Source organism: Hippopotamus amphibius, chromosome 9, assembly GCF_030028045.1.
Source record: "Hippopotamus amphibius kiboko isolate mHipAmp2 chromosome 9, mHipAmp2.hap2, whole genome shotgun sequence".
Classification (NCBI taxonomy): Eukaryota; Metazoa; Chordata; class Mammalia; order Artiodactyla; family Hippopotamidae; genus Hippopotamus; species Hippopotamus amphibius.
Genome location: NC_080194.1, coordinates 104433064 through 104454140, shown reverse-complemented (window position 1 = coordinate 104454140; position 21077 = coordinate 104433064). Strand labels below are relative to the sequence as shown.

The window sequence follows — 21077 nt, the reverse complement described above, 5'->3', positions numbered from 1 at the left end:
CAGCCATGTCCTTGAGCAGTGGCCGGCAGCAGAGGGACGTGGCCTTTGTATGGCCTTAGAATCCTGAGAAAAAGCAGTGACCAGAGGTGGGAAGGGCAGAGTTGAAGGGACAGGCAAGAATTTATGTCTCCCGTCTCCTCTGACCCACTCAGCAGTCTCTCAGCACATGGAGTTTTCCACACCAGGGGAGCCCCCACTCAGCTTCCTCCAAAACCTCTGCCCTTCCCTCCCTTTGTCTTCCTGCATCCTCTCCTTCCTCTTCCCCATCCCTCTCCTTAGGGAAGGGGGCCGCTGGTGGGGGTTAGGAAATGGGCATTTGGCATGGAGTCGGCAGAGGTCTTGGGAGAGGTTAGGAACCCAGGACATCTGAGTTGCAGAAGGAAGGTCAGGACCCAGTCCGCACCCAGCCTGCTCTGCCCCGCCCCTCCTGCCCCGCCACCCACCTTACTCCCCACTCCCCCCATCCCCCACCTCCGTGCCAGGCTCAGCGTGGGCCTGCCTTGCTTCACTGCATACCTCTCGTTCTTCAGCCCAGCAACCCAGCTTGGGGGGGCGGGGAGGGGATTGGGGAGGAGGCACCTGTGGGGAACACGGAGGAGCCTGACGTGGGGAGGGGGGGCTACACCTCAGTGCAGCGATGTCCCATGTGACTGTCTGGGTGTAGGATGGGACCCCTGGAACTGAGCCAGGGGAGAACCACAGCTGTCCTGGCTGTGGCCTTGGGGCAGGAAATGAGACCATCTATGCCAGGACAGGTGCTCAGCCTTACCTTGGGGTGGGGACCCAGAGGTTTCTAATCTGTTGTAATTAATAGAGCTGGTGACAGTTCCGATAACTCTGAGCTGCTTAGATTATCAGAGGATCACATCCTGGGCTTGTGAGTTCCCCTTTGGGGCCCCTTGGCAGCAAGATCAAGCGTTTTGCGTAGAGTCAAAGATCAACCCAACATGGGGGAAATTCAAGTTCAGGAAGTTGAAGTTTGGAGGAAAGCAACCTCCTGGTGGCCTCACCCTGGGCCTTGGGCACCCAGACCCAGGGCATTCACCAAGTATCGAGCCATTCATACTCACGGGGAGCTGTGGTCGGTAGTCATGATTCTTAATGCAACCTACAAAGTGCAGAGTAGTCGTTCTAGTTCACGGAAGCAGAAACAAGCTCAAGGGGCTCAAACTTCATGCCCATGTCGCCTTGGTAAATGATGGGACCTGGTTTGAATCCAGGTTGGGTGGATTCCAGAGCTGTGGATTTCCCCTGGATACTCATACCTTTATTCAACCTTAATCTTCCTTGGAGACTCAATGCCTCAACCTAGTTCTCACCAACATTCAGAGAGGGTGGCTCCGCTCCCTCGATCCTTCCCCACCGAGAGGCGCAGGGTACCCGTCTCGTCTCTCAGCCACCTTCTCTCTCCTTGTCCCTCTTGCTCCATTCTCTGGCCCCCGATGAAAGCCGAGTCAGAGGCACACGTTTCCCCTTGGCTCCCAGTGCCTCCCATGGGAGCCCCTCCTTGGCAGCATCCGTTAGTCACTCCCTGGTAAGTCCTCTCCCCCCACCCTCGTGGGGCGGGGAGCCCAGAGCAGCCCAGAGGCTGGGGGGAGGGGGTGGACTTTTGGCCCGTTTTGTTTATTCTCTCCATCTCCTCGTCACCAGCTGCCTCACGTACGCTCCTGGCTCATTCCTCTGATCAACCTGCAGGGAAGTGAAGAGACCCGGAGAGAGGGCAGGAGACCAACCGAGACAGACCTGGGCCAAGGAAGAGGCAGAGGCTGCAGCCTGCCTCCCTCTCTCTCCCCAGCCTGCCTTAACTGCCCTCCTTAGCCAAAGCCCCTTCAAATTCTCCTGGGGCTCAGCCCCTCCCCCTCTCTGGGGCCCAGGTGTCCCCTCGGGGTCTGTGTCCCAGCATGTCGGCGGCCGTGGAGATCTTCGGCTTCTTCGTCACAGCCCTGGGGCTACTGATGCTGGGGGTGACCCTGACACACAGCAGCTGGCGAGTGTCCACTGTGCACGGGAACGTCATCACTACCAACACCATCTTCGAGAACCTCTGGTACAGCTGTGCCACAGACTCCCTCGGCGTCTACAACTGCTGGGAGTTCCCATCCATGCTGGCCCTCTCTGGTACGCGGTGGGGAGAGCTGAGGGGGGCAGAGGGAGGCGGGAGGGTGGAGGGACCCCGGTGAGGCTGGGTGCTGCCTGTGGGCTAACCTTGGGGGCCATATAGACAAGGGAGGCCCGATCCAGCTGGGAGACCTGGCTTCCTGCAGCCAGGAGTGCGGGGGGCAGCCCTCTGTCTGGAACTGCGGTGGAGGCCTCGCCCCATGTGGCTCCCGCCTCTAATGTGACCCCCTGTCTTTGTGGCTACAAGCGCAGGCACCGGGGCCAGAGTGCTGCCTTCAGCACCTGTTGTTGACTGGCTCTGTGCCTCAGGCAGGTGATAAAATGAGCTTCCTTTGACCCACCTGTAAAATTAGGGTGGTAATAGCATTGGTTCACGGGTGGTCATAAGGGTCGTGTGATATAAAATGTGCAAAATGTTAATGTGATGTTAGCATCTCTCTTTGCTCAATCAAATTCAGCATTTTCGTTTCGGGGTGGGAGTGCTGGGGCTCATGGGGGGAAGAGGAAGCTCCGTCTTGGATTCTTGGGGGTTGAGATACTTGAAAGTCTCCATAGCTTTGCCAGGCTTCCCCTGGGGCAGTGGTCTCACCTCCGTGGCGAGTTCTAAAGGGAGTCCTCTTGCACGTCTCAGTGTCCACTATAAGCAGGGGTGTGTGTGCGTTATGTGTTTGAGGTTCTCGGTTGGCCAGAGACTACAGCTCTTTTGGCCCAGAAAGGCTCTCCCTGGTGTCTGCAGGATCTTCTTGCTCCCTGCTCACCCCATGAGTAGCACCCCCATCATTCCCCAGGGGAGTCCTGCAGGCGGCCCCTTGCCAGGCCAAAGAGGGGATGACCAGGAACCCGATGTGGTGCGGCTCCTGTGCCCTCACTGGGTGCTCCTGGAGCCATCATGCTCTTCCCAGCCCGCCACCTCAGAGGTTGGGGGTGGCAAAGGAAGGAGCTGAGGCCAGCACGCCACAAAATCGCCCCTGTGAACGTCAAAGATGCTCTGCGCTATTAGGGAGTCCAGGTGGGCCTCCCATGCCCCCACTATTCCCAGAATCTCCTGAGGCAGCTGCAAGGCTTTCATGCTCTCATCCTATCCAGGACACCACCCCACCCCCCAGAGAAAAAGAAAAGAAAAGAAAAAGCCCTCTATAAAAGTTGAGTACAGACTGGGCCAGACACGCAGAATGCTGGGTGGCCAGAGGGACATTGGCGGCAGCCGCTCAGCAACACTGGCCACCCCCACCTGACTCACCCCTCAGCCACACTGTGGTGTGAGGGGCCCCGCTTAGACTGCTGCTTGAAACCTCTTGTGAGTGCTGAGTGTGCAGAAAGGCAATGAAAGACGGGGGTGCGAGGGCGTGCTGAGGGGGAGGGCAGAGAGCACAGCTGCCCGGGTTGAGGTTCCAGGCCCCGGGCTGGGTGCTGCACATGCCCCATTGCAGCGCTGTTTACAGCCCTGCCGTTGGCGGTGTTAGTCACCTCATCTGCCAGAAGCTGGAAAACTGCAAGGTGACCTGCCCAGAACCACACAGGTGGTAAGAGGGCTGGAATCCAGACTCATGTGTCTGAGTCCAGAGCCAGCTGATAGTTCCTTCCCAGGCTGGTTCTGGTCCTGGGAGAGGTCCTATCAGTTATTCACACCCGCAGCCACGCAGCCCATGCCCTTATGGGTCCTTCAATAATCTCTGTCTAAGAGAGATACCTGGGGATCCTGAGCTGGTTTGCCCTAGGTGGGGATGGGTGGGTGGATGGATGGATGGATGAGGAAAGAATGTGGGTACAGGGAAAGGGTGGGAACTCTGGAGGGAGTGACGGGGAATAAGACAATGCTCCCAGAGAACTTTGTCTCTCCTCCCTGCTCCCCAACTCTGGGCCGCTTCACGTCCTCCTGGCAGGGACCCAGCCTTTCCCCTTCAACACAGGTGGTGCTGCCCCACCCAGGAAAGGGGTGCAAGGTCCTTGGGAGCGCTTGGCAACTACCAAAGGCGGAGAAGGAGGAAGGGGTGCCAGAAAGGGACCAGCCGTTTCCTTTGGGTTTGAGAAAGGGGAAACAGGCACTGAAAGCATCTGCGCTAGACTGACTTGGATTGGTCCTAGGCCCAGCCCACCTTCCAGATCAGAAGCTGCCCTTTGCCCAGTGACCCACAGGCCACTGCTGCCTCCCATCGGTCACTCCAGGCAGAGACTCAGTTCAGGATGTCCGACACTGCCCTGGGCACTAAATGGGACCCAGTAGATGTGGGGAAGGGGTGGGGGGGGTGCTCGGGTACAGGCTCTGTAATACCCAGCAGAGCATGGCAATTCTCAACCAGGGGTGATTTTTGGACAATGCCTAGACATTCTTACTGTCCTGTTTGGGGGGGACTGCTACTGACGTCTAGTGGGCTCAGGCCAAGGATGCTGCTGAACATCCTACAAGCCAGAGGATGCCCCCCAGAACAAAGCGTTATCTGGCCAAAGTGTCAGTGGCGCCGAGGAGAAGCCCTGTAACGGCGGTAGAGGTGAAGTGCGCTGGCGCAGGCAGGAGGGTGGGGAGGCGCTGAGCCTCACTGGCACTGAGGTGAGCTCTTGGGAGGGAGTGGGGGGTGACCCTTCAGCCTGACCCCTTAGGCTGGATGAGGCCTGAAGGGGAAGGAGAGGACTTGAGGGCTTTTCAGGACTGGGACCTGAGCAGGTTATATAAGGCGATGACTCTGTCATAGACGGGAGAGCAGACGGAGGGGAAGGGGCTGGCTCTGGGACCCATGGCTGTGCCCCATCTCCCCAGGATACATCCAGGCCTGCCGGGCGCTCATGATCAGCGCCATTCTCCTGGGCTTCCTGGGCCTCTTCCTTGGCATGGTGGGGCTGCACTGCACGAACATTGGGAGCCTGGAGCTCTCCAGGAAAACCAAGCTGGCGGCCACCGCAGGGGCCCTACACATACTGGCTGGTAACTGAGGGAAAGTGATGGGGGGGACCCTGCACTGTGGTGGGGATAGGGTGGCCCCTGGCCCAGACCCCAGGGTTGCCTCACCTTTCCCTTTGCATCGACACCTGCCTTCTCTCCCTACTTACCCCACCCTCACCCATACTCACCAAATCCCTTGGCTGCAAATCAGTCCATCAGCAATGTTTCCTGAGCCCCCACTAGGAGCCAGGCATGAGTGAGGTGTGGGAGGGACTCCAAAGGTGAGAGTTTCCGCCCTCCAGCGCTTACAGCCTGGCTGGGAAGACCAGAGTTAGGATGTGCGCACCCACACACACTCACACAAACTGTACACAACAGTACCATGCAACTCGCCATCCCTTTTTAATTGTCAAAACATTTCTAAATACATCACCTCACAACAAGCCTGTGAGGAAAGGTGGGTCTTGTCCTGTTCTCCAGGTGTGGAAACAGGCTCAGTAAGGCCATGTGGCTTACTGGAAGACAAGGCCCCAGGGGGTGACCAGGCTGGACCTGTAGTCCAGGGGCCTGGCTGGCCTCAGGCCTTCATGCACCGAGTGGTTTAGACTTGGCACAGTGCTAAGGCTCTGGAAGGCCAAGGAAAGGGGTGTCAGGGTAGGCAGGGCTGATCAGGGAAGACTGCTTGGGCTTTTGAGGTTGGGAGGACTTGGATGAGCAGGTTCCCAGCAAGGAAACGATGTGGTCCAGGCACTAGAGGTAGGAACGACAAGGCAGGTTGGGGATAAACGGGGAAGAGGGGCTGAGGAGCAGAGTGGGAGACTAAACGAGAGAGGTGGGCTGTAGTTGGGTCCTAGGTGCTTGATCAAGCAGCTGCAGTTGACCTAGGAAACAGAAGAGTCATGAGCTGGAGAGGGGAAACAAAAGGGATCCAATGAAACTTGCTCTTGGACTTGATGCCCACACCCTGCTCTCTGGGCCACCCCTTCCTCCACAGGGCCTAGTGTGGTTCTCCTCTCCCTCCCCCAGGTGTCTGCGGGATGGTGGCCATCTCCTGGTACGCCTTCAACATCACCCGGGACTTCTTCGACCCCTTGTATCCCGGAACCAAGTGAGTGTGGGAGCCCCACCCACGGGGGTAGTGGCGGGGCGCGGGGTCTCCGCCCGACCCGAGCTAGCTCGGCCTGCTCTTCTTCTTGTCCCAGGTACGAGCTGGGCCCTGCCCTCTACCTGGGCTGGAGCGCCTCCCTGCTCGCCATCCTGGGCGGCATCTGCCTCTTCTCCAACTGCTGCTGCTCTCAGGACGAAGACCCCATCGCCAGGTAAGGGAGGGCGCGCCGCTGGGGGCGGGTCGTGGGGGCGAGGGCCGCACCTCCCTCTGACCCGGGTTCTCTCCACCACCAGCGTCCGGCTTCCCTACAAGGCCTCGGCGATGCCTGCCAAAAGCCTCACTGCCCGCCTGCCTACCGCAGCATCAGGTGACGCGGGTGACAGTAGCTTTGGCAAGTACGGGAAAAAGGCTTACGTGTAGGAGGCCTGGCCATGGACCGCATTCCCTTCCCACTGCCCCCAGTGGAGAGGGGTACCCGGAACCCCAGGGCTGCAGGCGCTGGCCCCTACTCGTGGTAACGAGCTCAGGGCCAAGCCAAGCTTCAGGCTCCAACCCGGTGCCCGGATGCCACGCCCAGCTCTGGCCTCAGGCCCTGCCTTCCCTGTCGGAGCTCTGCCGTGGTCATGCCTCTTTCATCTGGCCTGGATCCTGTCACACCAAGAACCCAACTCCTGAGAACTCACCTTTGGCCCCTGACGCTGGACCCCTCTTAACTTTCTGAGTCTGGGTTTTGGGCCGTTGAGGGGGCGGAGGCATCCTCAGATGTTTGTAGTCTGTGTAAATACATGCATAATAAATGTGTATTGTGAACTGTTCAGGGGTTGGAGGTGTCATGAGGCAGTAGGCCCAGCAATGGGTGGCTGAGGCTGCACCCAGGGTCACTTCAGTTCCTGAACCCCAGGCTGTCACCTGTCTTCCTCTCCATCGCCTTTGGACTGTCCCATCCAGCATAAGAGAGGAGTTGCAAGTGAGTTCTAGAGTGTGGCACTCTTACAACTACAGGTAAGGGCCATCAAGGAGCAGATAAGGAACATCCAGCCCGAGGAACCCAGGAACCAGAATAGCAGAGATACCCTCTGGCCAGACTGATAACAAGTCACTCCTTTTCCTCCTGACCTTTCTCACAGCTGTAGAGGAGACAGCTGATCTAGAGCAGAGTTTCTTTACCAGGGCCTGAGAGTGGATATCAGAAATTGATAAGCCCTTTGCAATTGTGTCAAATGAACCAAGCCTGGTGCAAGTACATTTTTCTGGGGGTGGTTCAGTGACTTCCAGAAAAGGCACTGGAGGTCTGTTCACAGAGGCCTGCATATTGATGGTGTGTGTGACTGAACAGTGTCCAACCCAGATGGGGCACTGGGTCACGGGCATGCTTGGCACAGGCCCAGTGAGTAGTGAGAAGAGCCGCCGGTACCCACCTGAGATGGGAAACTGAGGCCGTGAGAAAGAAGCCTGGCGTGCAGTGGAAGGAGCGGGGGCAGGGCCCTATCCTGGCACCTGTCCCCTGCCGTGCTGAATACGGCGACCAGTCACTTGGGGGTGGCGTGGGTCTGACCTTGGCCCCCTCCCCTTTCTCTTCCATCTCATCTGCTCTACTGCACTGACTTTCTCCTAGGACATGGAGACCTCCCACATCTGCATTCTAAAGCGGGCCCTCTCTCCCGAGCTTCAGGACTTGTGCACCCACCGTGTGCTTTCACCAGGCTGGGTGAATTCATCACTTTTCCCCAAAGCCGCAGTTTGGAGTCTCAGAGATTGACATCCTCAGTCCTCTCTGGCTTCTCCCTTCACTTCCTCTTCGCCACCTCCCCTCAGTTGGCTGCCAAATCCTATCAATTCTCCTTTCACAGAGTTTTCCACATCTACCTAGTTCTCCCCCTTGACCGCCTGGTGTTGGGTCCACCCTTGTCCTCTCTTGCCCGGGCTCAGTGCAGAATTCCCCTAAGTGAGCCTCTCATCCCGTCTTGTGACTCCGTCCCCATTCCTCTACTGCAGCACTGTTCATTGTCCTGTCCCGGCAGCTCCCCAGGACCTCAGGAAGAAAAAAAATAAGCCACAATGCAATTACACCTTGACACACTGCCTGGCCCTAGCCTGCCTTTCTATCCCCATTTCTTACTATCCCTTCATACAACCGAGTTCTCCCAGTGAGCTGGGCTGCTCACTTGGACGCACATTCAGGGTTTTCTACTGGGCTCCACCCAGAAACACTTATGCTTTTTGCACTGTTCCCTACATAAAGCGTTCTGTGGCCTATCCCTGCCACCCCCCATACTCTGCTTTCAGACCATTTGTGGATGTCCCCTGGCCAAGTCCAAAGTCCATGTGGAAGGGACTGTACAGGAGCGTGGACACTGGGAAGCATATTTCATGCAGCCCTTAGTGTAACAATCTACCAGGGCAGCCCCAGGGCCACGTGATACTGACCTGCCTCTTCCTGCACCTTCCCCCATTCAGGAAAACAAACAAGTTTTCACATTTGAGCATTTACTATGTGCCTTAATATGCCATGGGTTAAATTTTGACTTCCTTGTCCAATGGCTATAAAGAGCGATTGACACATGTACCCTTTTTTATGTAGTTTTTAATTGAAGTATAGTTGATTTACAATGTTGTGTCAATCTCTGCTGTACAGCACAGTGACTCAGTTATACACATATATACATTCTTTTTTTATATTCTTTTCCATTGTGGTTTCCCACAGGATATTGAATATAGTTCCCTGTGCTATACATTAGGACCTTGTTATTTATCCATTATAAATATAATAGTCTGTGTCTACCAACTATGTGGAATCTAAAATAAGGCACAAATGAACCAATCTACAAAACAGAATCAGACTCTAGACACATGTACCCTTTTTAACACTTTTTTTCTTTGCTAGAATCTACAGCAGCAAAACCTGGCCCCTGCCCTCAGAGAACTCACAGGCCGGGTGCACATAGAAATGCAGACAGCGGACTTCCCTGGCGGTGCAGTGGTTAAGAATCCACCTGCCAATGCAGGAGACACAGGTTTGAGCCCTGCTCTGGGAAGATCCCACATGCCACAGAGCAACTGAGCTCGTGCACCACAATTACTGAGCCTGAGCTCTAGAGCCCGCAAGCCACAACTACTGAGCCCATGTCCCACAACTACTGAAGCCTGCATGCCTAGAGCCCATGGGCCGCAACAAGAGAAGCCACCACAATTAGAAGCCTGCGCATCGCAACGAATAGTAGCCCCCACTAGCCACAACAAGAGAAAGCCCGTGCGCAGCAATGAAGACCCAATGCAGCCAATTAATTAATTAGTTAATTAATTAAAAAAAAAGAAATGCAGATAGCCAGTTACCATGTAATCAACAAGGTGCTAAGGCTACTCCAGGAATCCTCCAGTTTTTGAGGGACTGGCTATGAGAAAGCTCAATAACAAACTGCATTAGGTCTTGGGCAATGATGTCAACAGCTGAGTACTTACCAGACGCCAGGTACTGGGCTCAGTACAGTCTCCTTTCATCCTCACAATTTCTGGGAGGTGGCTGTAACAGAGTAAGAGAGGCAAAGTGACCTGTCCGAGCTAGTAAGTAGTAGTAATAATTAGTAGTATAGTAATTAGTAAGTAGTGGGCCCAAAATTTGTCTGAGACTGAAGACCCAACTGGCCTGCTTCCCAGAATCCCTGGCTCTCCTAACTAACTCATGTCAATTAAATTCAATGCTCACTGGGACTTACCTGGCGGTCCAGTGGGTAAGACTCCATGCTCCCAATGCAGGGGGCCTGGGTTCAATCCCTGGTCGGGGAACTAGATCCCACATGCATGCTGCAACTAAGAGTCCACATGCCGCAGCTAAGAAGTCCGCATGCAGCAATGAAGATCCCATGTGTCACAACTAAGACCCGGTGCAGCATGGATGGATGGATGGATAGATAGATAGATAGATAGATGATAGATAGATGATAGATAGAGAGTGGGAGTGCCCCAGTCTCCAGCCTTCCAGATTCTAGCATCAACCTCTTCTGCCCCTGTGGGCCCAGGAAGGGGCTGTGCTGCCCTATCACATGACAATGGATCTAGCCTCTAGAAGCTTTGGCATAGTGTAGATTTCCCAAAGACCAAAGTGTTTCCCAAGGTGGGGACAAAGTCTCCACTAGTACATAGGAAGCTGGCAAAAATCGCTCAAGGATTTCCCTGAGGAGTTATGGTTTTAAATGGAGGTCTGGAGATCCTTCCTAGAGAAGACCAATGAATGACTTGTGGAGCCACTCAGCAGCATCAGAGCATCAGGAGGCCCCTGCAGTCTGGCTCTGTCCCATCAAGGTCAGTTGGGAAAGGTCAAGTGTGTCACTCAGTGGACAAATCTTACACCAAGCAGAGACTACATGATTCTTTTTATAACAAAATATGGAACAAAGTCAGTAAATTTAGGAAATAAACTAAAGAGGTTGTTCTGACTCAGTGGAAATCTGAAAGGAATTCCAACACAGGTGATCACAGCGATGCACAGAAGGTGCTTCTCAGCCAAGAAATAGTCTTTTCTTTTTTTTGGGGGTGTTTGTGGGATCTTAGTTCCCTAAGCAGGGATTGAACCCATGCCCTGGCAGTGAAAGCGCTGAGTCCTAACCACTGAATCACCAGGGAATTCTATTTTCTTTCTTGAGTGTACTTCTTGGTGGAGAGGAAAATAGAAAGGTTGGGATCCAGGAAAGTTTCCCCGCCTGAGAGCAAGATAATTAATCTAGGCCAGGAGTTAGCAGCCAGCAGACTGAATTCCTGATGTCCCAGTTATGATTGCTGTGTAACCATCTATCTCAGGACCCAAAGGCATGACCAGGTTTATTATACATGCAGATTCTGTAGGTCAGGAATTTAGATAGGACACAGCAGAGATAGCCAGTGTCTGCTCCATGATGTTGAGGATGCAGCTAGGAAGACTCAAATGGCTGAGGGTGACGATGTCTGGAATCATCAGGAAGCATCTTCACTCCTATGACAAAAGCCTGGGCTGGGCTGGCTTGAAGGCGTGGCTCAGCTGGACCTGTCAAAGGGAGAACTTGCAAGTGGCCTCCTGGTGTAGCCTGGGCTTCCTCATAGCATGGAGGCTTCGGGATGGTTGGATTTTTTTCATTTAATTTAATTTGTTTTTGGCTGTGTTGGGTCTTCATTGCTGCGTGCGGGCTTTCTCTAGTTGTGGTGAGCGGAGGCTACTCTTCCTTGTGGTGCGCAGTGTTCTCATTGCAGTGGCTTCTCTTGTTGCGGTGCACGGGCTCTAGGCACTCGGGCTTCAGTAGTTGCAGCATGCAGGCTCAGTAGTTGTGGCTCTCAGGCTTAGCTGTTCCACAGCATGTGGGATCTTCCCAGACCAGGGATCAAACCCATGTCCCCTGCACTGGCAGGCAGATTCTTAGCCACTGCACCACCAGGGAAGTCCCTGGTTGGATTTCTCACATGGTAGCTGACAGCTCCGAAAGCAAGTGTCCTAGGGACAAGGCAGAAACTGCACTGCCTTTTACCACCTTGCCTTAAGTGTCACATGGTCGCTCTTCTACCATTGTCTACTGGTCCAAGCAGTCATAAGCCTGCCCACATCTCAGGGCAAGGGGACTAAGCACCACCTTTTGATGGAAGGATGGTAAAAAATTTTACAGCCATTGTTTTAAAACCACCACAATGAGGACTATCTCTAAACCTTATCCTCACCACCATTCAACACAAAGCTGTCACCAACACCACTGGCCCAAACAAAAGTCTCCAGAGAAAGGCCAAGCACCTCCTCAGGAAAACACTGGGAATATCTGGGCCAACCCCAAAAAGTCCCACAAAGTGGGGAGAAGAGCCTAAGAAGTTCCCTAACACCAACTTGGCTGGATCTCATTAATATCTTTTTGAGGTAATTTGTGCAACAAATATTCCCTACGCACCTGCCTTGCTATGTTGCAACAGAGTACTGGGCCTTAAGACAGCAACTCCAAGGTACTTATGAGCTGACAGCTTGTAATCCACTTAAAGAAGGTATGGGTGTAAGAAGCTCTAGTACCACACAAGTTAAAGCATCCAGGGCCACCAAGAACAGGAACCTCTATACCATGATCTCCCTGATGCATCCCAGAAATTTCTGGGTTTTCGCAGCTTCTAATAATTTCACACACTGCAGCCCTGATAAGAGGGGCTTCCTAAGGACAACTGCTCCCTCAGACGGGCGGCACCAAGTAAGGGCACCCAGTCTCTCCCATTTGGTTAAGAACCAGAGGACAAAGAGCTGGCAGCTTCTGAGGTACCCTTCTCCCCCCCTCCCCAGCCTCCCCCACTTCCCCAGCACCAGTCCTGGGAGCCAGCAGTACTCAAAAGATACTCAGAGGAACTAGAGAAACAAAATGAAAGAAAGAAAAAAAAAGAACTAGATCAGTAAACAAAAAGTGACATAAAGAGGCAGCCAAGAAATGCAGAGGCATGCGGGTGGCAGGAGCATGGGGCAAAATCTTTCATGCTCAGGGACCCAGAGGGGCAGACAGTGGGGGCAGTGAGTGACAGGTAGGTGGAGAAGACACAGAACAGTGAGTTCGAGAGACAGGAGACTCATCAGCCTCACCCCCAAAACACCACAGGACCAAGCAGGCAGGCTCCTCCTCACATGAGACCTTTTATTACAACAGCACTCTGAGGGCTCAGCCACTGCCCTGCCACAGTCCCCGGGAGTAAGAAGCCTGGTCTTCCCTGGAGGACAGGACACGAGCTTTGTTGGGCTCCTCTCTCGGTCTGGGGGAGTGCCTCGGTGCTGCCCTCTCCAAGGCCGGGTGATGCACGGGGGGCCTTCCTCTCTGGGGATGCCCAGGGTCACACAGTCCACTTCAGGCACCTGCAGGCAGAGGAAGCCCAGGATGAGGAGAGGATCCAGGAGGCTGTGGGGGGAGGAGGGAGAGGGCATGGACCCAGGGGAGGCCCTTCTCACCTGGTTTCCTGGTGGGTGCCCAGACAGCGCACAGTACAGTACCGGGCGCCGCAGCTGACGCAGGTGTAGGGGGAGGGGAAGCCGCAGACAGCACAGAAGGGGCGCTGGGGCCGGGATGGGGGTCCTGCACAGGCTGTCAGGTAGTTGGGGCCCTCGGCCACACTCAGGTTCTGCGGAGACAAGGGGGCCAGGCTGGTGACTCCTCCGCCCACCCATGCAGGAACAGCCGCCAGGACCAAGGATCTCTGCAGGTGCATCCTTGCCCTCTGGGGTCCTCCCCAGCCACCTTCTCTCACCTGCTCCTCCAGCAAGGCCTGAAAGTTTTTTCGGAAGCGAAGTTTAAAATGATCACCTCGAGTTTTCTTCTTTTTCTTACCTAGAAGTCAAGAACAATGAGTTACTTAGCTTCTCTGTCTCACTGCTCCCATGTCCCCATGTCCATTCCTTGCCTAGGTGCCCACCTGGGTTCTAAGCCAGCCTCTCTTTACCATCCTTCCCCACCCCCCACTTCTCCAATCTGAGCCTTCCTCCATCTCCACACTCCCTATATCTAGAGCTTTGTGTCCAAGCTGGAAGGGATGTCAGAGCTCATCTGCTCCAGCTTCTTTATTCTACATACAGGAAAGGAAACTAGGCACAGAAAGGGAGAATGGTTGGCTCAAAGGAGCTAACGGAGCTCCTGGGTCATCCATCCCCCAGCCCGATGTCCTTACACAACCCTGACCTGGGCAGCCTCTTCCCTCTTCCTGCAGCCTTGCCTCCCAGCACGAGACCCCCGCGTCCTCCTCCACCCAACTCACCAGTGTCTGCATCATCATCAAACTGAGGCAGCCGCTTGCCGAGCTGGGGGAGCCCCGCGTGGGGGTCGTCCTGGAAGTTGTCATTCTCCAAGGCCTCGAGCTGCCTGTTGATGCGGCGCTGCCGGGCTGCCCGGTCCAGCACCCGCCGCTGTCCAGGGTCCTGGGAGCGAACTAGATGGGACGGGGCCAGAAGAGTTATGGGGGCTGAGAAGAGAGAAGCTGGGGTGGCCTCGGCTCTGGGCCGTGTGTGGAAGATGTCCGGGGGTGGGGAGGCACAGTCTTCTGATCTCATCTTAGTCCCCAAGCCCTTGGCCCCTGTATCTTCTCCTAATATATCACCCACTCTGGCTGCTTCCTTCCCAGCTACCTAAGACTGCCATTTCACTCACTCATGCCTGTTTTCTCTCTCTCTCTCTCTCTCTTAAAATATTTATTCATTTGTTTATTTGGCTGTGCCAGGTCTTAGTTGCAACACATGGGATCTTCATTGCTGGTGTGGGATCTTCATTGTGGCAGGCGGGATCTTTAGTCGTGGCATGCGGGATTTTTAGTTGCGGCATGCGAACTCTTAGTTGTAGCATGTGGGATCTAGTTCCCGACCAGGGATCAAACCCATTGGGAGCACGGAGTCTTAGCCACTGGACCACCAGGGAAGTCCCCACTCATGCCTGTTTTCTATCCTTTTGGCCCCAGCCTTTCCTCCCAATACCAGACCCAGCCAGTGAAATGCCTCCTGGGGACCTCTCACTGCTGGCAGAAATCATACAACCAGGCCAACAGAGACCAGGGTACACTCGGGCTTCCAGGCTCCACTGGGAGCTTGATGCACTCTGCCTTTATACTCAGCAATCTCATTTCCCATCTCAAAGGAAATGAGCCACCATGTAGAGAGGCTCATCCATCAGCCCACCTTCCATCACACCTGCATGGGTACCCCTGTTCCTCCATTCCAAGTGGATGTACCCCCAAGTCCCACTGCTAAACCCAAACATTTCCCCCAGCTGAGTCCTCCCTGCCTCTTGCATCTTCGACCCCTTGCACTCAACTGGTACTTTCTTTTTTTTCTTAATTAATTAATTAATTGGCTGTGTTGGGTCTTCGTTGCCATGCGTGGGCTTTTCTCTAGTTATAAGCAGCGGGGGCTGCTCTTCATTGTGGTGCGCAGGCTTCTCATTGCGGTGGCTTCTCTTGTTGCAGAGCACAGGCTCTAAGTGCGTGGGCTTCAATAGTTGCGGCACATGGGCTCAGCAGTTGTGGCGCACGGGCTTAGTTGCTCCACAGCATGTGGGATCTTCCCAGACCAGGGATAGAACCCATATCCCCTGCATTGGTAGGAGGATTCTTAACCACTGCACTACCAGGGAAGTCCCTCAACTGGTACTTTCCCCTCCATAGAAAAACCTGCAAAACTCTCATGTGTCTACCCAACTTCACACCTACTCTGCTTTGAGAGTGCAATCTGTGTGATGTTTTATTTTCTCGCCTCCCATGCACTCCTAACTAACCCCTAGCAAACCAACTCCCATTCAGTGGGAACCACTCACACTCAGGACACCAGTGACCATCTAGGACCACATCCGATGTGTTTGCTTGAGCTCACTCTAGCCTGAGACTGTGTCTCTATGTAACATTTTGGTAATTCTTGCAATATTTCACACATTTTCGCCATTATTATCTTCGCTATGGTGACCTGTGACCAGTGATCTTTGATGTTCCTATTGCAACTGTTTTGGGGCACCACAAATTGCGCCCATATAAGACGGTGAACTTGACTGATAAATGTGTGTGTGTTCTGACTGTTCCAGCAGTCAGCTGTCCCAAGTCTCTCTGCCTCTCCTCAGGCTTCCCTATTCCCTGAGACACAATGATATTGAAGTTAGGCCAGTTAATAATCTTACAGTGGCCTCGAAGTGTTCAAGTGAAAGGAAGAGCTGTATGTCTCTTACTTTAAGTCAAAAGCTAGAAATGATGAAGTTTAGTGAGGAAGGCATGTCAGAAGCTGAGACAGGCCAAAAGCTAGGCCTCTTGCACCAAACAGCTAGCCAAGTTGTGAATGCAAAGGAAAAGTTCTTAAAGAAAATTAAAAGTGCTAGTTCAGTCAACACATGAATGACAAGAAAGCAAAACAGCCTTACTGCTCCTATGGAGAAAGATTTAGTGGTCTGGACAGAAGATCAAACCAGTCACAACATCCCCTTAATCCAAAGCCTAATAAAGGGCAAGGCCCTAACTCTCTTCAATTCCGCAAGAGCTGAGAGAGGTGAGGCAGCTGCAGAAACAAAGTCTGAAGCTGGAAGACGTTGGTTTATGAGGTTTAAGGAAAGAAGGCAACTCCATAACATAAAAGTGCAAAGTGAAGCAGCACGTGCTGATGTAGAAGCTGAAGCAAGTTAGTTATTCAGAAGGGAATTCCCTGGTGGTCCAGTGGTTAGGACTGTGCGCTTACAGTGCTGTGGGCCCGGGTTCAATCCCTGGTTGGGGAACTAAGATTCTGCAAGCTGCACAGCACGGCAGTGAAGGAAAAAACAACAACAACAGCAACCAGAAGCTCTACCTAAGATAATTAATGAAGGTGCCAACAGACTTTCAATGTAGACATGTAGACAAAACTGCCATCTATTACAAGAAGAGGCCATCCAGGACTTTCCTAGCTAGGGAGGAGAAGTCAATGCTGGGCTTCAAAGCTTCAAAGGATAAGGTGACTCTCTTGTTAGGGGCTAAAGCAGCTGGTAACTTTAAGTTGAAACCAATGCTCATTTACCATTCTGAAAATCCTGGGGGCCTGCAGAATTAGGCTAGGGGCTTCCCCGGTGGCACAGTGGTTAAGAATCCGCCTGCCAATGCAGGGGACATGGGTTCGATCCCTGGTCCGGGAAGATCCCACATGCCATGGAGCAACGAAGCCCGTACGCCACAACTACTGAGCCCATGTGCCACAACTACTGAAGCCTGAGCACCTAAAGCCTGTGCTCTGCAACAGGAGGAGCCACCACAGAGAAGACTGTGCTCCACAACAGGAGAAGCCACCATACTGAGAAGCTACAAAGAGTAGCCCCCGCTCTCTGCAACTAGAGAAAGCCTGCGTGCAGGCTGAAGCCTGAAGACCCAACGCAGCCAATAAATAAGTAAATTTATTTAAAAAAAAAGAATTAGGCTAGATCTACTCTGCCTGTGCTCTATAAATGGAACAACAAAGCCTGGATAACAGTGCATTTGTTTACAACATAGTTTACTGAATATTTGAAGCCCACTGTTGACACCTACTTCTCAGAAAAAAAGATACCTTTCGAAATATTACTGCTCATTGACAATGCACCTGGTTACCCAAGAGCTCTAATGGAGATGTACAACAAGATCAATGTTGTTTTCAGGCCTGCTAACACAATATCCATTCTGCAGCCCATGGATCAAGGAGTCATTTTGACTTTCAAGTCTTATTATTTAAGAAATACATTTCGTTAGGCTATAGCTGCCATAGATAATGATTACTCTGATGGAGCTGGGCAGAGTCAATTGAAAACCTTCTGGAAAGGGTTCACCATTCTAGATGCCATGAAGAACATCTGTGATTCATGGGAAGAAGTCAAAATATCAACATTAACGGGAGTTTGAAAGAAGTTGATTCCAATCCTCATGGATGACTTGGAGGGGTTCAAGATTTAAGAGGAGGAAGTAACTGCAAATGCGGTGGAAACAGTAAGAGAACTAGAATTAGAAGTGGAGCGAGAAGATGTGACTGAGTTGCTGAAATCTCATGATAAAACACTCACGGATGAGGAGTTGCTTCTTCTGGATGAGCAAGGAAAACGGTTTCTTGAGAAAAAATCTACTCCTGGTAAAGATGTTGCAAAGATTGTTGAAACGACAACAAATGATTTAGAATACTACATACCAGGGACTTCCCTGGTCATCCAGTGGTTAGGATTACGGACTTCCACTGCACGGGGCCTAGGTTCAATCCCTGTTTGGGGAACTAAGATTCTGGAAGCTGTGTGAGGTGGCCAAAAAAACTTAAAGAAAGAGAGAGAGAGAAAGAAAAGGGGAAACAAAGACCTTTTATAAAATGGAATATTATTTTAAACATTCCACAAGAGGAAGTGCCTGCGGGTTCCTTTTTTAGAAGCTTTGTGGGTTGATTTTTTTTTTCTTTTCTTTTTGGTACATTTTTAATTGCCTTTTTAAAGTGAATCGTAAGAGAACCTCAGCATTGTGCACGATAAGAAAATGTGTCAGTATTTCAGGGTTCTACATTTTATCTGTAAAATGTGACTTTTTTTTTATCACAACAAAAGTAAAATGTTGCTTTGTAAAAAAAAAAAAGAATACTACACAACTTAGTTGATAAAGCAGTGGCAGGGCTTGAGAGGACTGACTCCAGTTTTGAAAGAAGTTCTACTCTGGGTAAAATGTATGCATGCTACAGAGAAATCCTTCATGAAAAAAGAGTCAACTGATGTGACAAACATCATTATTGTCTTACTTTAAGCAATTGCCACATCCACCCCAGTCTTCAGCAAGCAGCACCCTGATCAGTGAGGAGCCATCCAAATCAAGGCAAAAACTTCCACCAGCAAAAAAGGTTACAATGCGCTGAAGACTCACATGATGGCTAGCATTTTTTAGCAATAAAGTATTTTTAAATTAAAGCATATAAAGTTTTTAAAGACAATGCTATTGCACACTTAATTGACTATAATGTAAAAAATATATCTATCGATCTCTATATATTTGGCTGTGCTGAGCAGCATGCGGGAATCTTAGTTCCCCAACCAGGGATTGAAAGTGCCCCCGGCAGTGGAAGCGCAGAGTCTTAACCATTGGACCGCCAGGGAAGTCCCTAAACATAATTTTTATATGCACTGGGGAATCAAAAAATTTGTGTGACTCACCTTCTTGCAATATTTGCTTTATTGCAGTGGTCTAGAACCGAACCTACATATCTCTGAGGTCTGCCTGTACTAAGCTCTTTGCATAAATAGAATCCTTTAATCTTTACATCAACCCTATGAGATAGGTATCATTATCATCCCCAGTTTACTGGAGTTCAGAGGTTAAGAAACCTGTCCAAAGTTCACACAGCTAATAAGCACCTGGGTCAGAATTCAAACCTAGAACTGCCCAGCATCAAAAAAGACATCCTCTTGATCACTGCACTATACTGCCTCCCTTCCAAGTACCAGGCGGTGCCCTGGGTTCTGGGAATACAACCAGAGCTTACAGTCAGGTGGGGAATATAAATGGTCAAATAAACAAGCACAGTACAGGACAGTACATGCTAGGATAGCGAAGTACAAAGTACTACAAACCACATGACAGAAACACATAACCAGGTCTTGGGGTAGTCAGGAAGATTTTCCATAGGAAAGAAGTCCTAGAGTGAGGCCTGACTGATGAATAGAAGTTAGCCTGGTTGGGGTGGGGGTGGGGGTGTCTTAGGCCTTGGTACCAGCGTGAGAGAAGGCCTGGATGAAAGACTGCAGTGCCTTCAATGATTTTTTTTAAAGTTCTGTATGGCTGGTATATAAAGTGTTTGTGTCTGTGTGTGTGTGTATGTGTGTAGGGTGGGGATATAAAGTCAGGCAGACCATTAAGAACCTTAACTTTAAGTATCTAAAGGAATTTGGATTTGGGGATTTTATGCTGAGGGTGATGGAGATCCAGTGAGGGGTTTTAAGATGACATGATTGCATTCATTACAAGTCAATCTGGCAAAGTGTTCCGACTCTGATCTCTTTTCATCTGGATTACTCAATAGCTTCCTAACTGGCCTTCCAATCTCTGGACCTGTGCTACACAATAAAGCGGCCACTACTCACATGAGGCTATTGAAATTCAGATGTCGGTTAAAGAAGATATAATTAATTATGATACACACAATTTTAAATTCAGTTCCTCAATCTTACGAGCCACATGTGCTCAATAGCCACATGTGGCTATCGGCTGCCATGAATAGTGCTGATTAAGAACATCCCCATCATCCCAGAAATTACTACTGGACAGCGCAGCTCTAGTCTCTCCAATCCATCCTCCGCACTGAAGCTAGACTCCCTTTCTAAGAGATAAACTTGTTTGGATCGCTCCCCTGCCTTAAAAGCCCTTGATGGCTCTCCACCGCCCTCTCCAGAGAGTTCAAACTCTTCCGCGGTGTATATAACGCCTTTTAAGAGTACCCTTCCCTAGCTCTCCAGCCTCTCTCCTTTGCAAGCCTCAGAATTGTGAACTTGGCTTCCTAAGCGATTTGCTTTTTCTTGCTTTACTACCTTGGCACGTGTGGTTCCCGCTGCAGGGAAGGAGTCCCCACGCACCTGCACTGAGCAAAACCCTAACTTTCAAGACTCGATCCAAGCGTTTTCTTTCCCTCCAGTCCCCTCCTGCCCAGAAGCTGGGTTGGATGCCACTCCTTCCTGAGCCCAGGTGCTTTGCATCTCTCTACCATAGCACATATCACTCTAAAATGCACTGGTGGACTTCCCTGGTGGCACAGTGGTTAAGAATCCTCCTGCCAATGCAGGGGACATGGAGTTCGATCCCTGGTCCAGGAAGATCACACATGCCGCCAGGCAACTAAGCCCGTTGACCACAACTACTGAGCCTGTGCTCTAGAGCCTGGGAGCCACAACTACTGAGCCCACGCGCCTAGAGCCGGTGCTCCGTAACAAGAGAAGCCACCTCAATGAGAAGCGGGCACACGACAAGGAAGAGTAGCCCCTGCTCCCCACAACTAGAGAAAGCCCGCGGAGCAGCGAAGACCCAATACAGCCAGTAAATAAGCAAACAAGTTAATTTCAAAAATTAAAAAATAAAATGCACTGGTAAGACTGTCTGCCCCGCTCCCGGAATGCCAGTACTTGGATGTTAAGGATCTTTTTTCTCTCTTCCTCCCCAGCGCCCAGCTTGCAGCAGGCATGAACAAAACGTGAACGGATGGTTTGGGGGGCTGCCCCGACGTTAGGACCCGAGGGCCAGGGGAGGGATTTGAGACTAATAACTGGGTGAGGGAATCCTAGGCCAGGTTTGGACTTGAGAGGATAGGGGGCCAACGGCCAGGGGCTCACATACCCGAAGTTTTCTTCTCCACCATTTTCACAACACAGCTGACAGAGGAGCCTACTGCGCACGCGTCCTAAATCACGCGCTGTGGTAAGGACACCACGACTTCCGGCGGCGCTTGCTCCTGCGCGTGCGCAGAGTAATCCACTGGTTTGACTAATTATGTGCTGTTCCCTTGGAGACAAGAAAGCTTTC

General features: G+C 51.9%; 2 protein-coding genes across 4 annotated transcripts; one reads left to right on the top strand and one right to left on the bottom strand.

The window, feature by feature from the left end:
• CLDN15 (claudin 15) lies at nt 1–6906 on the top strand. Of its 3 annotated transcripts, none has more exons than XM_057748375.1 (6): nt 1–1534; nt 1651–2118; nt 4874–5038; nt 5991–6104; nt 6199–6315; nt 6398–6906. In XM_057748375.1, exons 2-6 carry the CDS (start codon nt 1902–1904, stop codon nt 6823–6825), a joined length of 1041 nt encoding a protein of 346 aa, XP_057604358.1. In that variant the 5' UTR covers nt 1–1534; nt 1651–1901; the 3' UTR covers nt 6826–6906. The 3 variants fall into 3 exon arrangements, with proteins under 3 accessions (XP_057604358.1, XP_057604360.1, XP_057604359.1); XM_057748377.1 differs by having other exon boundaries at nt 6023–6104; nt 6398–6657; XM_057748376.1 differs by having other exon boundaries at nt 5991–6315; nt 6398–6657.
• Nucleotides 6907–12707: 5801 nt separating this feature from the next.
• Nucleotides 12708–20963, bottom strand: ZNHIT1 (zinc finger HIT-type containing 1). The gene is made up of 5 exons (XM_057748378.1): nt 20892–20963; nt 13833–14003; nt 13329–13408; nt 13033–13202; nt 12708–12939 (listed from the first exon to the last, which is right to left on the bottom strand). Exons 1-5 carry the CDS (start codon nt 20911–20913, stop codon nt 12918–12920), a joined length of 465 nt encoding a protein of 154 aa, XP_057604361.1. The 5' UTR covers nt 20914–20963; the 3' UTR covers nt 12708–12917.
• Between the last annotated feature and the right edge of the window lie 114 nt (nt 20964–21077).